The sequence below is a fragment of the Nelumbo nucifera genome, chromosome 3 (genome assembly GCF_055504915.1).
Source record: "Nelumbo nucifera cultivar China Antique chromosome 3, China Antique-T2T, whole genome shotgun sequence".
NCBI classification, from domain to species: domain Eukaryota; kingdom Viridiplantae; phylum Streptophyta; class Magnoliopsida; order Proteales; family Nelumbonaceae; genus Nelumbo; species Nelumbo nucifera.
In genome coordinates this window covers 69,745,272-69,761,499 of record NC_142651.1, presented here as the reverse complement: position 1 = coordinate 69,761,499, position 16,228 = coordinate 69,745,272, and the positions used below count along the sequence as shown (strand labels likewise).

General features: G+C 42.8%; 1 protein-coding gene across 1 annotated transcript; it reads left to right on the top strand.

Moving 5' to 3' along the window:
* The first annotated feature begins 510 nt into the window (after nucleotides 1-510).
* LOC148801324 (uncharacterized) lies at nucleotides 511-14,161 on the top strand. Its single transcript, XM_088900384.1, has 6 exons — nucleotides 511-711; nucleotides 11,084-11,512; nucleotides 12,122-12,942; nucleotides 13,417-13,594; nucleotides 13,751-13,964; nucleotides 14,028-14,161. Exons 1-6 carry the CDS (start codon nucleotides 511-513, stop codon nucleotides 14,159-14,161), a joined length of 1,977 nt encoding a protein of 658 aa, XP_088756510.1.
* The last annotated feature ends 2,067 nt before the right edge of the window (nucleotides 14,162-16,228 follow it).

The window sequence follows — 16,228 nt, the reverse complement described above, 5'->3', positions numbered from 1 at the left end:
CAGGATAGGTCTCCCCAGACCGATCCACTGGCTGTGAACATTCTTAACTAACCCGAGTCTCATTAAGTGTCCAGTTTAAGGGTATTACACAGAAACATACCAAGGGAACATGAATCAAATATGCACTTTTATTCATTTTCAATAAACTCATAAAGTACATCATTCTGATTGAAGCTAAGGGCATACAAAACTGTCTAACACTCTTACTTGCTCACAAGCTAATCTCGAGACATAGTGATCTAGTGCGATCTACAATCTTAGCCTTTTATACTCTCTCTTCTTCCTCTCCAGCGTTCTAACTTAAGCTTCGGAGTATTCCCGTTGGGCAAATAATCGGGAATCCTTCTTCATCTTCTCAGGAGCCGTTCGTTGCCAACAAGGAGCCAGTCAGTAGCCAACTAGGAGTGCCTGGATTGTGCCGCATCATTTGGCGTCGTTTGTGGGAATACGCTTCTAAAAGACTTCCTCTAGGCTTTTACAACAACTTCTTCCAAAAACATAGCATTCTTCATGGCTTCTTCCAGCAATGCTGGACGTGGCAACAACGAGAATGCTTCTGGGGAGCAGCCCCATCTTCCTACTGTCTGCATTGGACAGTTTACCGTCCCCCTCATCATGGACGGAGTCCCCAGTTTGAATGTGCCACTTACAGTGGCACCCGCCGTTGCCCCGCTCCCTTCTGCAGTAGGAGCAACCTTTGCTGAACCCTCGGTTGTGCCCCCAATGGCCAACCCGAACCAACTGGAGGACTTAGTGCAATGCATGCAGGCTCAAATGCAATAGTTCCAACAATTTCAACTGTACCAACAGCAAGTGTTGCACCAAGTTTCCCAGTAACAGTACCAGCAGCAGTTTCCCTCTCTGCCTCAAGCCCAGATGTCGCTTCCCCTTTGGCACCCGGCCACGAAGCAGGCCAAGCCAACCCGTCGGAGTGAGCAGCCTCGTCGGGGAGAAGCTTCCCAGGTCCATGATCCAGTCAAGAGCCACGCCTCTTCCCGTAGCAAGAAGGAGAGGCCGTCTACCCCCTCGGCACCCGCCTCGTAGCCTGTGGGCGGGTCAGGGGCCTCTCACCCGACAAAGCTCGTGTCACCACAACCTTCGCAGTTCGAGCTCCCATTAGCGGACAACCCGTTCGAGGTCCTAGAAGCGGGCTACAGACAGGGCCCTTCAACTAGAGTCGTCACCAGCAATCCGAGCCTATTGAGCTCGGCAACACCGAAGCGTTGAGCACCAACGCCGAACCAGCAAAGCAGCAACGAAGACGCCGGTGAGCTCCCTGAACTGCTTCTAGAGCCTCTCCCGAGCTCAAAGGAAAAGAGGAGGTATGCTCAGCTGAAGTGAAAGCTACCCCCCTCCTCTCGGTTTCTTCCCCGCTATCTCCAGAACTCCTTGCTGTCCCCATGCCAAAGGATTTCAAGCTCCCTCCTCTAGACAAGTATGATGGGTCTTTCGATCCAAATGACCATGTGGACACCTTCCAGTCCCAGATGCACCTGACACGAGCCAGCGAGTCCCAGATGCACCTGACAAATACGTCGTAATAGATGAACGGCTGTACCGAAGATCCTACACGCTCCCCTACCTGCGTTGCTTGCGACCTACCAAAGCCGAGCTCGTACTCCGCAACACTCATGAAGGTCTGTGCGGCAGACACTTGGGGGGCAGGGCCCTCGCCCAAAAAGCACTACGACAGGGATATTACTGGCCAACGATGAAAGCAGACGCCATTGAGCTCGTCAGAAAATGTGACAAGTGCCAACACGCCAACATCCACCATCGGCCCGCTGCCGACCTCAAGTACCTCACCAGCCTGTGGCCTTTCGCACAATGGGGTATCGACATACTTGGGCCATTTCCACCAGCGACAGGCCAGAGGAAGTTCTTAGTGGTAGCGGTGGATTATTTCACCAAGTGGGTAGAAGCCGAACCTCTTATAATAATCACAGCCCGAAACGTCCAGAACTTCTTTTGGAAGAACATCGTATGCCGCTTCAGGCTACCTCGGGTGTTAATTTCTGACAACGACAAACAGTTTGAGGACATCAAATTCCAGAACTGGTGCCAAGACATGGGGATCTGACAAAACTTCACTTTGGTCGCACATCCTCAAGCAAACGATCAATCAGAGGTCACGAACAGAGCTATTCTTCACGGACTCAATGCACGCCTAGACCGAGCTAAAGGACTGTGGGCAGATGAGCTACCCAGCGTTCTATGGGCTTACAGAACCACAGAGAAGACCGCCACAGGAGAAACTCCCTTCAACCTCACCTACGGCACCGAAGCAGTCATCCCAGCTGAGATTGAGGTTCCCTCACTACGACTAGAAGCGTATGATGACAAGGAAAATGAAGACGATCTACGTACCAACCTTGACCTTCTCGACGAAGTAAGGGACCTTGCATATATCAGGACTGCAGCTTATCAACAAAGAGTAGCTCGGTACTATAACGCCACGGTCAAGAAGCGGAACCTCCGCGTTGGCGACCTAGTCCTTCAAAAAATTATGGTACCTGCCCAACGTTGGTAAGCTCGGACCAAATTGGGAAGGACCTTACTGAGTGAAACGAGTTCTCGGGGAAGGAACGTACGAGCTCGAAACCCTTGAAGGGAAACAAGTACTTCGGGCATGGAATATTGTCAACTTAAGGCAATATTACCTATCATTACTGAGTAGGCCATGAGTCACTCCCAGAGCCTATGGGCCAAAATGCCGAGCTAACACGACCTCGGCGCAATAAGACTCAGTCGCCTCTATGGCATGGGCAAACTATTGAGTAGACCATGAGTCACTCCCGGAGCCTAAGGGCCAAAATGCCGAGCTAACACGACCTCGACGCAAGAAGACCCAGTCGCCTCCATGGCATGGGCGAACTTCATGGGCAGACTATGTGACCCCCTCAGCCTAAAGGCTAAAACAGCGAGCTAACAAAGACCTCGGCATCAGGAAAGACTTAGCCGCTTCAATGGCAAAGTATGAAATATCAGAGTTGTAAGCAGCTCAGGTTTAAACCCCACGAAGCATGGCTCGTCTCGGCATATTGGTTAAACTAAGGCATAAGAAACAAACGTATGGTTCGGGCATATATGGTAACCACTCCGTGGTATACTATAGGGATGCCTTAAACGTAACTGCCGAAAGGTCATATTTCGGGTATGTAGCCCTAATAGCTCGAAGTGATGAGATCGCTTTAGAAAAAATAAAAAGAGCACACCATACTTAGAAGAAGAAAAGAAATTTCATTACTGTTTCAAAAAAAAAACTGAGCAAAGCAGCTTCAGAAAGTTCAGTAGAAGCTAAAATGGGCACAACCGCCCAACAATGATCTTTTCAAGACCGAGTTTATGGCACTTGGGAGCCACTAGAAATCAAAGCAGAAAATCGACGTCGCCAGCCTTAGGGGTCCACCTCCTCCACCTCGTCCTCGTCCTTCGGGGAGTCAGGCTCTTCCTCCTCCGCCTGGTCCGCCATCTCGGGAGACAGGCCCTGTTAGACAGTTTTGTATGCCCTCAACTTCAATCAGAATGATGTACTTTATGAGTTTATTGTAAATGAATAAAGATACATATTTGATTCATATTCCCTTGGTATGTTTCTGTGAAATACCCTTAAACTGGACACTTAATGAGACTCGTGTTAGTTTAAAATGTTCACAGCCAGTGGGTCGGTCTGGGGAGACCTATCCTGACAAGGCTGACACTGTGGTGCCACCAAGTCGGTTGGGGTGGCCTGTCTCAGCTGCCAGGGTGAGACCCTAGGCACATACAGTGTAGGATTACTTGAATATTTGAACTGGACCAGTTTTCCAGTATTGCCCTGGACCTTGGAGATTGATGGGCAAAACTGGAAAGTTACACCCGACCCCTAGACTCGATTATGATACTGCACTAGGTGTCGGATCGGGCTGTCTTTGATGTACCAATCAGTGAGATCCTTAGTGGGGGTCAAAACCTGGGTATGTTGGGACAGCCCGAGAATTCATCTGAGTGGGTGATCATAGTGACATGATCAGCCCCTTTGTTGGACAAAGGTAATGATTGGGGATGCACTCTCATTGATGGAAACCAAGACTGCCGGCAGCCGATTTCAACCGTTGAGATTTGTTTTGCAAAGTATATTTTATATGAGATATAAAAGTATATATATATATATTATGGTTTCCTAAATGTTTGCAAAAGGTTTTAATTCCCGGGATCCATATAAGTGGAGAGTGCAACACTGTTCCTTGCAGCCGAGGGAGAGGTCCTCTCTTGTCGGGCAGTGTATGATCATTATGGGCTAAGAGGTTAAGTGTAAGACCATTGAGGATAATACCTTATGGGATAATCTTGCATCTGCCCACAGTCCCTGGGTGTTACAAGGTGGCTTGGCCCAGGGATCACTTAGGGTAAGTGTTGGGCCCATAGAGCCCATTCGATGGGTTTCAGGGGGTGCACTATCTTTAACAGTGTATTCGGCTAGGCCTTGTAACAAAGGCTGGGCCGAACTGATGTGGCTGATGTGTAGATCAATGCTTGGGTCCCACGCCATACAAGGAAGCCCAACTGGGCAGCAGTTAGGAAGGTTAAGTGAGCACATAAGCTTAATGGGCCTTAAGCCGATTTCAAACTGGGCTGATTTGATTGTTAGACAGTTTTGTATGCCCTTAGCTTCAATCAAAATGATGTACTTTATGAGTTTATTGTAAATGAATAAAGATACATATTTGATTCATGTTCCCTTGGTATGTTTCTGTGTAATACCCTTAAACTAGACACTTAATGAGACTCGTGTTAGTTTAGAATGTTCACAGCCAGTGGGTCGGTCTGGGGAGACCTATCCTGACAAGGCTGACACTGTAGTGCCACCAAGTCGGTTGGGGTGGCTTGTCTCAGCTGCCAGGGTGAGACCCTAGGCACATACCATGTAGGATTAATTGAATCTTTGAACTGGACCAGATTTCCAGTACTGCCCTGGACCTTGGAGATTGATGGGCAAAACTGGAAAGTTACACCCGACCCCTAGACTCGATTATGATACTACACTAGGTGTCGGATTGGGCTGTCTTTGATGTACCAATCAGTGAGATCCTTAGCGGGGGTCAAAACCTGGGTATGTTGGGACAGTCCGAGAATTCATCTGAGTGGGTGATCATAGTGACAGGATCAGCCCCTTTGTCGGACAAAGGTAATGATCGGGGATGCACTCTCACTGATGGAAACCAAGACTGCCGGCAGCCGATTTCAACCGTTGAGATTTGTTTTGCAAAACATATTTTATATAAGATATAAAAGTATATATGTATGGTTTCTAAATTGTTTGCAAGAAGGTTTTAATTCCCGGGATCCATATAAGTGGAGAGTGCAACATTGTTCCTTGCAGCCGAGGGAGAGGTCCTCTCTTGTTGGACAGTGTATGATCATTATGGGCTGAGAGGTTAAGTGTAAGACCATTGAGGATAACACCTGATGGGCTAATCTTGCATCTGCCCACAGTCCCTGGGTGTTACAAGGTGGCTTGGCCCAGGGACCACTTAGTGTAAGTGTTGGGCCCATAGAGCTCATTTGATGGGTTTCAGGGGGTGCACTGTCATTAACAGTGTATTCGGCCAGGCCTTGTAGCAAAGGCTGGGCCGAACCCATGTGGTTGATGTGTAGATCAATGCTTGGGTCCCACGCCATACAAGGAAGCCCAACTGGGCAGCAATTTGGAAGCCCTTTGAGTACATAACCTTAAATGGGCCTTAAGCCTATTTCGAACTGGGCTGATTTGATCAGTCATTTAAAGGGGGCGAATTCTGAAGTGGGTCAGCTAAAAGGATTGGGCTTAGACCCTATCCACTCAGAGAGTCCATGATCTAAATAAGATTTAGATCTGGAAACCTCCTAATTAGATTAGGAGACAGCTGATCTTATCTGCAGATAAGATAAGGGTTATCCCTTATCACTAAGGGACTTCTAACCCAAATATGATTTGGATTAGCAGCTCCTAATCTGATTAGGAGCTGATCCCTTTTGAGAATATAAAAGGGGAAGGGGGCGGCAGCCTACTACACAACAACATCCATAGCATTCTTCTCTTTGAAGAAAGAGAGATTGAGAGATTTCCTGCATACTGCGAATTCTCTCCTGCCGCCACCTTCCTGCTTTTGCCATTCCTTCAGTTCGATCTCCAGTTCTTGGGAGCAATCAAGATTGGATCTTGATTTCAATCTTTTAGGGAAAAGATTGGTTGGAGCTGTACTCAAGTCGTCCAGTTGATCCTTGAGAAGGGTCAAGTTCTTTTGGAAGAACGTTGCTGATTCTGCTCCACCCTGTACTGCGCCATCTTCAGTGGGAGCAGTCTTTGGATTCCTCCTTGGGCATGAACACCTCCATTGGGAGATATTACATCTCTGTATCAGGTACATTCCTCTCCCATTATTTTGGTTCAGATTTGGTTTAGTTTATTGCAAGATTGATCATTGAAAATATGATTTTCTAAATAGGGAATACGATTCCTAGTTGAAGGGAGAGAAAAATTTTTGAAATTCGCCCCTTATTCCGCAATCTTTGGGCGTCCATAGGATGGATCTCTCATCCCTTCATTGATCAGTCATTTAAAGGGGGCGAATTCTAAAAAGGGTCAGCTGAAAGGATTGGGCTTGGACCCTATCCACTCAGAGAGTCCAAGATCTAAATGGGATTTAGATCTGGAAACCTCCTAATTAGATTAGGAGACAGCTGATCTTATCTGCAGATAAGATAAGGGTTATCCCTTATCACTAAGGGACTTCTAACCCAAATATGATTTGGATTAGCAGCTCCTAATCTGATTAGGAGCTGATCCCTTTTGAGATTATAAAAGGGGAAGGGGGCGGCAGCCTACTACACAACAACATCCATAGCATTCTTCTCTTTGAAGAAAGAGAGATTGAGAGATTTCCTACATACTGCGAATTCTCTCCTGCCGCCACCTTCCTGCTTTTGCCATTCCTTCAGTTCGATCTCCAGTTCTTGGGAGAAATCAAGATTGGATCTTGATTTCAATTTTTTTTGAGAAGATTGGTTGGAGCTGTACTCAAGTCGTCCAGTTGATCCTTACGAAGGGTCAAGTTCTTTTGGAAGAACGTTGCTTATTCTGCTCCACCCTGCACTGCGCCATCTTCAGTGGGAGCAGTCTTTGAATTCTTCCTTGGGCGTGAACACCTCCATTGGGAGATATTACATCTCTGTATCAGGTATATTCCTCTCCCATTTTTTTTGGTTCAGATCTGGTTTAGTTTATGGTTCAAGATTGATCCTTGAAAATATGATTTTCTAAATAGGGAATACGATTCCCAGTTGAAGGGAGAGAAAAATTTTTGAAATTCGCCCCTTATTCCGCAATGTTTGGGCGTCCATAGGATGAATATCTCATCCCTTCAGTGGTATCAGAGCCAGGTTCAAATCTTGAACCAGTTTGTTTCAGATCTGATCCTACGCAAATGGGCAGAAGGTGTTCTACCCGATTTGCGCAGATATGGGTTTTGGGAAATTTTGTTCCCAAAATTAATGGGCGAATAATCTGAAATTAATTTTATATAAATCTGATTATTATTTAGAATTGTTCTTTATGATTTTCTTGATTTATGGGCTGTTCGTACAAGAGGAGATCGAAATCTTGGTTTGCGCAGGGAACCTGCAAGATTTGCAGTTTCTTGATTTATTTATTATATTTGGTCTGTAAATAATTTTTTATTTTCTAGACTCAATGTATAGGTATTCGATCTGTTGTAATTATTAATAGAAATAGGATTTCTATTTATTTTAATTATGGATCGAAGATGGCGGCGCAGAATGGGAGATTTCGCAGATGGGAGAATCGCTATCTGCGATTTGTAGTTTGTGAAACTGCATTCTGTGATCTAACCTCTGTTTTGCAGGATGGATTGTACGAACAGCCCTGATTGACTGATTTTTGTTTTTCTTTTATCAGTAATTAATTTCAGATTATTTTCTTGAATTAAAGTTTTAATTAAAAATCAAACCCTAGACCCATTCGAACGAAGATTGGTTCAAACTGTTTGGACCAAATCTAGGGTTTAATCAAGGCTGAAAGTCAGCCCTAATTTTCCCACTAATGGGCCTAAGGATTGATATTTAATTGAATGGTTAATACGGCCCAACCTGTAAAGGCCCAGTTTTAAACAGTTAAAACTGCTAAAAGCCCACTTAACCCTTAAAGATATATGGGTTGAACCGTTTGGCCCATATACCTAGATAATGTTAATGGTTAAGGGAATACGATTCCCAGTTGAAGGGAGAGAAAAATTTTTGAAATTCGCCCCTTATTCCGCAATGTTTGAGCGTCCATAGGATGGATCTCTCATCCCTTCAGTGGTATCAGAGCCAGGTTCAAATCTTGAACCAGTTTGTTTCAGATCTGATCCTTCGCAAATGGGCAGAAGGTGTTCTACCCGATTTGCGCAGATATGGGTTTTGGGAAATTTTGTTCCCAAAATTAATGGGCGTATAATCTGAAATTAATTTTATATAAATCTGATTATTATTTAGAATTGTTCTTTATGATTTTCTTGATTTATGGGCTGTTCGTACAAGAGGAGATCGACCTGTGTAGTAAGAAAAATAGTCCACGACCCAAGCCAAGCACATTGCCATAAGTGAAGTTGCCTAATGAATGAAGTTATTCAGCACATCACCCATTCCACTATTGTGTGACAATATTGGATCTACGGGAGATAATTGTTAAAAGGTAGCAACCGTGGAGAATGTGGCCGACCCATTGGCTAAGCCATTGACATAGAAAGTGTTTGAGAAACATGAGGAAAGTTTGGGACTGAGCCTTGTACTAGATTGGACCTAAGTGCAAGTGGGTGTTGTTAGATAGTGTATGCCCTTAGCTCCAATCAGATTGATGTACAGATCCATTTATTGTAAATGAGTGAAAGTACATAATCGATTCGTATTATCTATGGTGTTTTTCTATATAATACCCTTAAACTAGACACTTATGAGACTCGTGTTAGTTCAGAATATTCACAGCCGTTGGATAGACCTGGAGAGGTTTATCCCGCCAAGGCTGACATTAATGTGCTGTCAAGTCGGTTGGGGTGGCTTGTCTCTGCTGCCAGGGTGAGACCTAAAGGACAACTAGTGTGGGTTTGCTTGAAACCCTGTACCAGACCATTTTCTAGTTATGCCCTAGACCTTGGAAACAGATGGGCAAAACTGAAAAGTTACACTTGACCCCTAGACTTGATTATGGTACTGCACTAGGTGTTGGATTAGGTTGTCTTTGATATGCTAATCAGTGAGATCCTTAGAGGGGTCAAAACTTGGGTATGTTGGGGCATTCCAAGAATTCACCTGAGTGGGTGATCATAGTGATAGGATCATCCCCTTTGTCAGACAAAGTGAATGATCGAGGAATGCACTCTCTCTGATGGAAACCTAAACTGCCAACAATTGATTTCAAATTTGTTGAGATTTGTTTTGCAAAATATTTTTATATAGAGATGTACACATACACACACATATTATGGTTTTACAAAATGTTTGCAAGAGGTTTTAATTCCCGAGATGCATGTGAGTAGAGTGTGCAACACTGTACTTTGTAGCCAAGGGAGAGGTCGTCTCTTGTCAGGTAGTGTATGACCATTAAGGTTTGAAAGGTTAAGTGTAAGACCATTTAGGGATAATAAACTTGATGGGCTAATCTCACATCTACCCATAGTCCTTGGGCTTTCATAAGATGGATAAACCCAATGACCATTTAGTGTAAATGTTGGGCCCATTAAGAGCCCATACTGTTGGACTCAGGGGTTCATTGTATTCAGTAGTGAATTCGGCCAGGCCTTTTAACAAAGGCTAAGCTGAATGGGGCGAATCTGGGTATGGATTAGCAGATAAGGATAAGAGGATAACTCTTATCCACTAAAAGAGTCCAAATCCAAATAAATATTTGGATTTGGAAACTTCTAATTGGATTAGCAGAAGCTGATCTTGATCTGCAGATAAGATGAGACAGTGTCTGCCCTTAGCTCCAATCAACATGATGTACATTATGACATTTATTGTATATGAATAAATTACATATTTGATTCATGTTATTGTGGTGCGTTTCTGTGTAATAACCTTAACTGCACTCTCTCTGATGGAAACCTAAACTGCCGGCAATGGATTTTAAATGTGTTTGAAATTTGATTTTGCAAAATATATTTATATAGAGATATATTTGTATATTATAGTTTCAAATTGTTTGCAAAAAGGTTTTAATTTCCAGGATCAATGTGAGTAGAGAGTGCAGCACTGTACCTTACAACTGAGGGAGAGGTCCTCTGTTGTCGGGTAGTGTTTGATCATTAAGGGCTGAGAGGTTAAGTGTAAGACCGTTGAGGATTATACCTGATGGGCTAATCTTGCATCTGCCCATAGTCCTTGGGCCTTCATAAGATGGCTGGACATAAGGACCATTTAGTGTAAATGTTGGGCCCATTAAGAGCCCATGGTGATGGACTCAGGGGTTCACTGTATTCAATAGTAAATTTGGCTAGGCCTTATAACGGAGGCTACGCTGAAACGATGTGGCTGATATGTAGATCAGTGATAGGGTCCCACACCATACAAAGAGAGTCAAGCTAGCCAGCGTTATAAGGAAGAGAGCCTAAAAGCTTAATGGGCCTAAAGCCCATTTTGAACTAGGTTAATTGGATTAATTAAATAGGGGTGAATCTAGGTGTGGATCAATAGATAAGGATAAGAGGATAACTCTTATCCACTTAAAGAGTCTAGATCCAAATAGAGATTTGGATCAGGGAATCCTAATTTGATTAGGAATAGTTGATCTTGATCTATAGATAAGATAAGGGGTTATCCTTATCACTTAAAGAGTTCAGATCCAAATAATGATTTGGATCAAGAGACTCCTAATCAGATTAGGAGATCATCTCTTTAAGGTAGGCCATTCATGAAAATGGCCAAGACCAAAATAGACGTGGACAAGGGTACCCTCTTCGTCGAGTTCGATGAAGAGATTGTTAAATTTAATATATTTGATGCTATGAAATATCCAAGTGAATGCCATTTGATCTGCTCTATTGATACCATTGATTCGATTGTGCAGGAAGTTTTTGGAGAGGAGGACATGGATGAGGAACTTGAATTCAGTGCACAATTGGACAGGGAGGAGGAGTTCGATACACCCTATTACACTTCGGAACTGATGCCGAAACAAAAGGTAATCAATTCTGATCTTCCGTCGTCATTTTCTCACAAGAAATTGTTGCCTTCTGTTTTGCAGGCTCCGGAGTTGGAACTGAAGACCTTACCTGATCACCTTAAGTATGCATACTTGGGCAAAAAAGAGATACTACCTGTGATCATTGCGAAAGGGTTGACCGAAGAACAAGAGGAGCGAGTCCTAAAGGAACATAAGGCGGCGATTGGTTGGACCTTAGCCGACATAAAGGGGATTAGTCCCTCGATTTGCATGCATAGGATCCTTTTGGAAGATGACACCAAACTTAGAGAACCACAAAGAAAACTCAACCCGGTAATGAAAGAAGTAGTGATGAAAGAAGTACTTAAGTTGTTAGATGAAGGGATAATCTACCCAATTTCGGATAGTAAATGAATAAGTCCTATACATGTTGTACCCAAGAAAACTGGGATAACCATGGTAAAAAATCAAAATAATGAAGTAATCCCAATGAGGGTACAAAGTGGCTGGCGTATGGTAATTGATTTTCGAAAACTTAATTTGGCCACTCGAAAGGACCACTTTCCCTTACCCTTCATCGACCAGATGTTAGAAAGATTAGCAGGTAAGGCCTTCTTCTATTTTCTCGATGGATTCTCAGGATATTATCAGATAGTTATTGCACAGGAGGACCAAGAGAAAACAACTTTCACTTGCCCATTTGGTACCTTTGCTTACAGACGGATGCCTTTCGGTCTGTGTAACGCTCCAGGCACTTTTCAATGATGCATGATAAGTATATTTTCTGATTTTATTGAGAAGTGCATTGAAGTGTTCATGGACGATTTTACTGTTTATGGTGATTCATTTGATGATTGCTTAAATAATTTAAGAAAAATTTTGAATCGATGTGTAGAGACAAATCTTGTTTTGAATTATGAAAAATACCACTTTATGGTAAAGGAAGGCATTGTGTTGGGACATGTTATTTTGGCTAGAGGAATAGAGGTCGACAAGGCCAAGATTGATTTAATTGTGAGCTTACCTTACCCTACAAATGTTAGGGAAGTTCGTTCCTTTTTTGGACATGTAGGTTTCTATCACAAGTTCATCAAAGACTTTTCAAAAATCGCCCTGCCATTGTCCAACTTGCTTCAAAAGGATGTGCCTTTCGATTTCGATGATGAGTGCAAGGAAGCATTTGACAAGCTCAAGAAACTATTAACAATTGCACCCATTATTCAACCACTTGATTGGAACTTGCCCTTTGAGATCATGAGCGATGCAAGCAACTATGCGGTAGGGGCTGTTTTAGGTCAACGAGTTGATGGGAGGAGCCACGTCATCTACTATGCTTCAAAAGCATTGAATGCTGCACAGTGCAACTACACAACTACTGAAAAGGAGTTATTAGCAATTGTGTTTGCTTTAGATAAATTTCGATCATATTTGCTTGGCTCTAAAGTAATTGTATTTTCTGATCATGCAGCTTTGAAATATCTGCTAGCGAAAAAGGAGTCAAAACCGAGGCTGATAAGGTGGATACTCTTGCTCCAAGAGTTTAATTTGGAGATTAAGGATCGAAAGGGAGCTGAAAACTCGGTGGCGGATCATCTAAGTAGGTTGGTGAAAGATGAGGACTCCTCACCCATCTCTGAGTTGTTTTCTGATGAGCAATTGTTTCACATAAAATGTATGGTCCCTTGGTATGCTGATATTGTGAACTACTTGGTTACCGGAATTTTGCCTAATTACCTTAGCAAATCCATGAAAAATAAATTCAGGTATGAGGAAAAATATTATGTATGGGACGAACCCTATCTATGGAAATTCTATTATTATCAAGTGATTAGGAGGTGTGTCCCTGAGAATGAGCATATGTAAATTTTAAGCTTTTGTCATAATTATGCTTGTGGTGGTCATTTTGGGCCAAAGAGAACTGCTCGAAAGGTTTTAGATAGTGGGTTATATTGGGCAACCCTATTTAGAGATGCATACTTATTTTGTAAAAATTGTGAAAGATGCCAGCAAATAGGTGCATTATCTTGCAGGAATGAGATTCCCCAAACCCCCATTCTTGTCTGCGAAATCTTTGATGTTTAGGGTATTGATTTCATGGGACCCTTTCCTCCCTCTTGTGGTTTTGTTTATGTACTTTTGGTAGTTGACTATGTCTCAAAATGGGTGGAAGCAAAGGCCACCAGGATAGATGATTCTAAGTGTGTTATAGGGTTTATCAAATCTAACATTTTCAGTAGGTTTGGCATTCCTCGAGCCATCATAAGCGATCAAGGGACCCACTTTTGTAATAGAGCTGTCGAAGTCTTGCTGAGGAAGTATGGGGTGCATCACCGAATCGCCACTGCTTATCACCCCCAGACAAACAGACAAGCTGAAATTTCCAATAGAGAGGTCAAGTCCATTTTAGAGAAGACGGTGAATCCGGGAAGAAAGGATTGGAGCCTACGTCTAGATGACGCACTCTGGGCATTTCGAACAACATAAAAAACACCAATAGGGATGTCCCCTTACAGGTTGATTTTTGGAAAATCTTGCCATTTGCCGGTCGAAATTGAACATAGAGCCTATTAGGCAATCAAACGCTGCAATATGAACATGGAAGAAGCTGGCAAGGCAAGGAAGCTACAATTGCAAGAGCTGGAAGAGTTGCAGTTAGAAGCATATGAGAATTCGAAAATCTACAAAGAGAAGACCAAATTGTTCCATGATAATTTGCTTTTGAGAAAACAATTTATATATGGACAAAAGGTTTTATTGTACAATTCTCGACTCCAACTCATGCCAGGTAAGTTGTGTTCCAGGTGGATGGGTCCATTTGTTGTTACTAATGTGTTTCTTTATGGTGCAGTAGAGATCAAAAGTCTAAATACAGGCAAGGTTTTCAAGGTGAATGGGCATCGATTGAAGTTGTTCCATGAGGATGCAAATGTCTCTTCTACGGTAGAGATCTCGTTGGACCTTCCTTGTTATTCATCGAGTTAAAGAAGCAAAGGAGGACGTCGAGCATAACGACGTTAAACAATTGCGCTTGTGGGAGGCAACCCATTGTGTTTAGTTAATTTTGTTATTTTGTTCGGTTTTGATTTTTGTGTTTAGCAGTTGATTTTATATCGAAGGAACCCAACAAGGCGTATAGGGAAGTTCCCCCAAATCCTTCTACTATATGCCTAACCACATACATTGGGGACAATGTATAACTTAAGTGTGGGGGGATTAGGGAAATCTGGTGGAATTTGGGATAACCCTAGCATGCTTCGATCATCACTTTTTGACTTTGCCTTTTGAAATTTCTGCTCCCTGGAAACTTATCCTTGAATGATTTCGACTTATCAGGAATCATGTGCTTAGGCTGAATAGATAGGATAGGATGCAAGCATGACTAACTGAATTTTTTTGGCTGCATATGGTACCTCATTATTTTAATCGATCAATAGGCAAGATGCATATAAATTGTCCGCATAAGGGCCTGATTGATTTTAACATAGATATCTGTCAAACATGGTTTGATTATTCTAGAACTTGCTGTGTTAGGCATGTTGAGACCACGATCGATGAGTTCATGGATAAGATGGTGATGCCTTGTGATTCGTTCTTGTGTAAAAAAAAAAAGAATAAAATCGTGACTAATGTGAGATGGAGCATAAAATGCACGCATATCTAGAAACGAAAGCAAGGGTGAGATGGAGCATAAAATGCACCAAACCTAGAACCCCAACCCCATTCTCACCTTCAGACCCTTGGAATTCATACTAAGTGGTGGATATGTGATACATAGCAAGCTTATGGCAATAACACACCTTGTTTTGACCTAAGAAACAAAGAAAGATAATTGAATCTGGCTGAATTGGTTTGTTAAAGCAATGGGTACTTTTTCAGTCCAGGAAGGTTCAGCCGGTGGAAGGCTTGTTTCCTTGACTGTCGATTTAACTTGGGACTATGAGGAATGGTGATTTGAGATCACTCTTGGACAAGTTAAAAAGGGAGAAAGAGATGGAAGGGGAAGGATACCAAGTCTATACTGAAGCATGCAATGGATCAGGCTTTATGTTGAGAAAAAGAGAGATAAAAAATCAGTAGGGAATTAAGTTTCTTTTGTTTTGCTTGAGTTTTGCCTTGCCTGAGGACGGGCACATTTTAAGTGTGGGGGGATTTGATGAGAGTAAAAAGTACCCTATTTTTATCCCCTAATATTCACTATTTTACATTTAGTAAGCACTTAAATGGACTCATTACCCTTGTATTTCGATTCAGGGCAAGAAAGAGGCAATTGGAAGAAAATAGGGCAATTCGGATGATTTTGCATAGTTTCGGCAACAGTTAGTAATCTAGGCATAACTCTCAATTCCAAACCCCGAATTGGACAATTCAAGAGGCATCAGAAAGATAAAAGAAAGGCCCACAACTTTTATGTTTTGGGTTTTGATAGGATCGGTCCGCATCGAATATGAAACCGGGCCCGAATTTGGAGCAAGCTCGCAGCCAGACCCATTTCACAACAGAAGCCCAACTCGCAGAAGAGCCTTGTAGCAGCCCAAGTTTTTAAAGCAGCCCAACTCGAATTCAAGAGCCAAGAGTTCCAATTTCGAATGTAATCTTCTAAGAGAGCCTTATCAGATCTAAAGTTTTGAATGTAAGCCTAGAGAGATAAGAAGATTGAGACTAGATAAATAGATAAGAGATATGATAGGATTAGTTCAAAACAGATCAGGGCTATCTAGCTAAGGTTAATCTCCTAGAAGGAGTTGGAAAACAACCATCTCCCTCAGCTATATAAAGATGGGGGGCGGACCAGCTCTAGGCATCACTCAAGCATCCAAGAAATCATCAAGCAACTCAAGCTACCAAGAAGAGCAGTTCGGCCTACTGAGAAGCAGAGCATGGAGGGATTGAAATTCATGAGCAGCTAAGCTTTTCTTTTCTGGTTCAAGGGGGGATGTTCGATTGTGTCATTGTGAGGTTCTGTATTTAATTCAAGTTCTTGCTTTTTAATTCAAGTATTCACTGGTTCTTGTGCATATTCTCATTGGATGTTAATGTTAATTAGTCTGA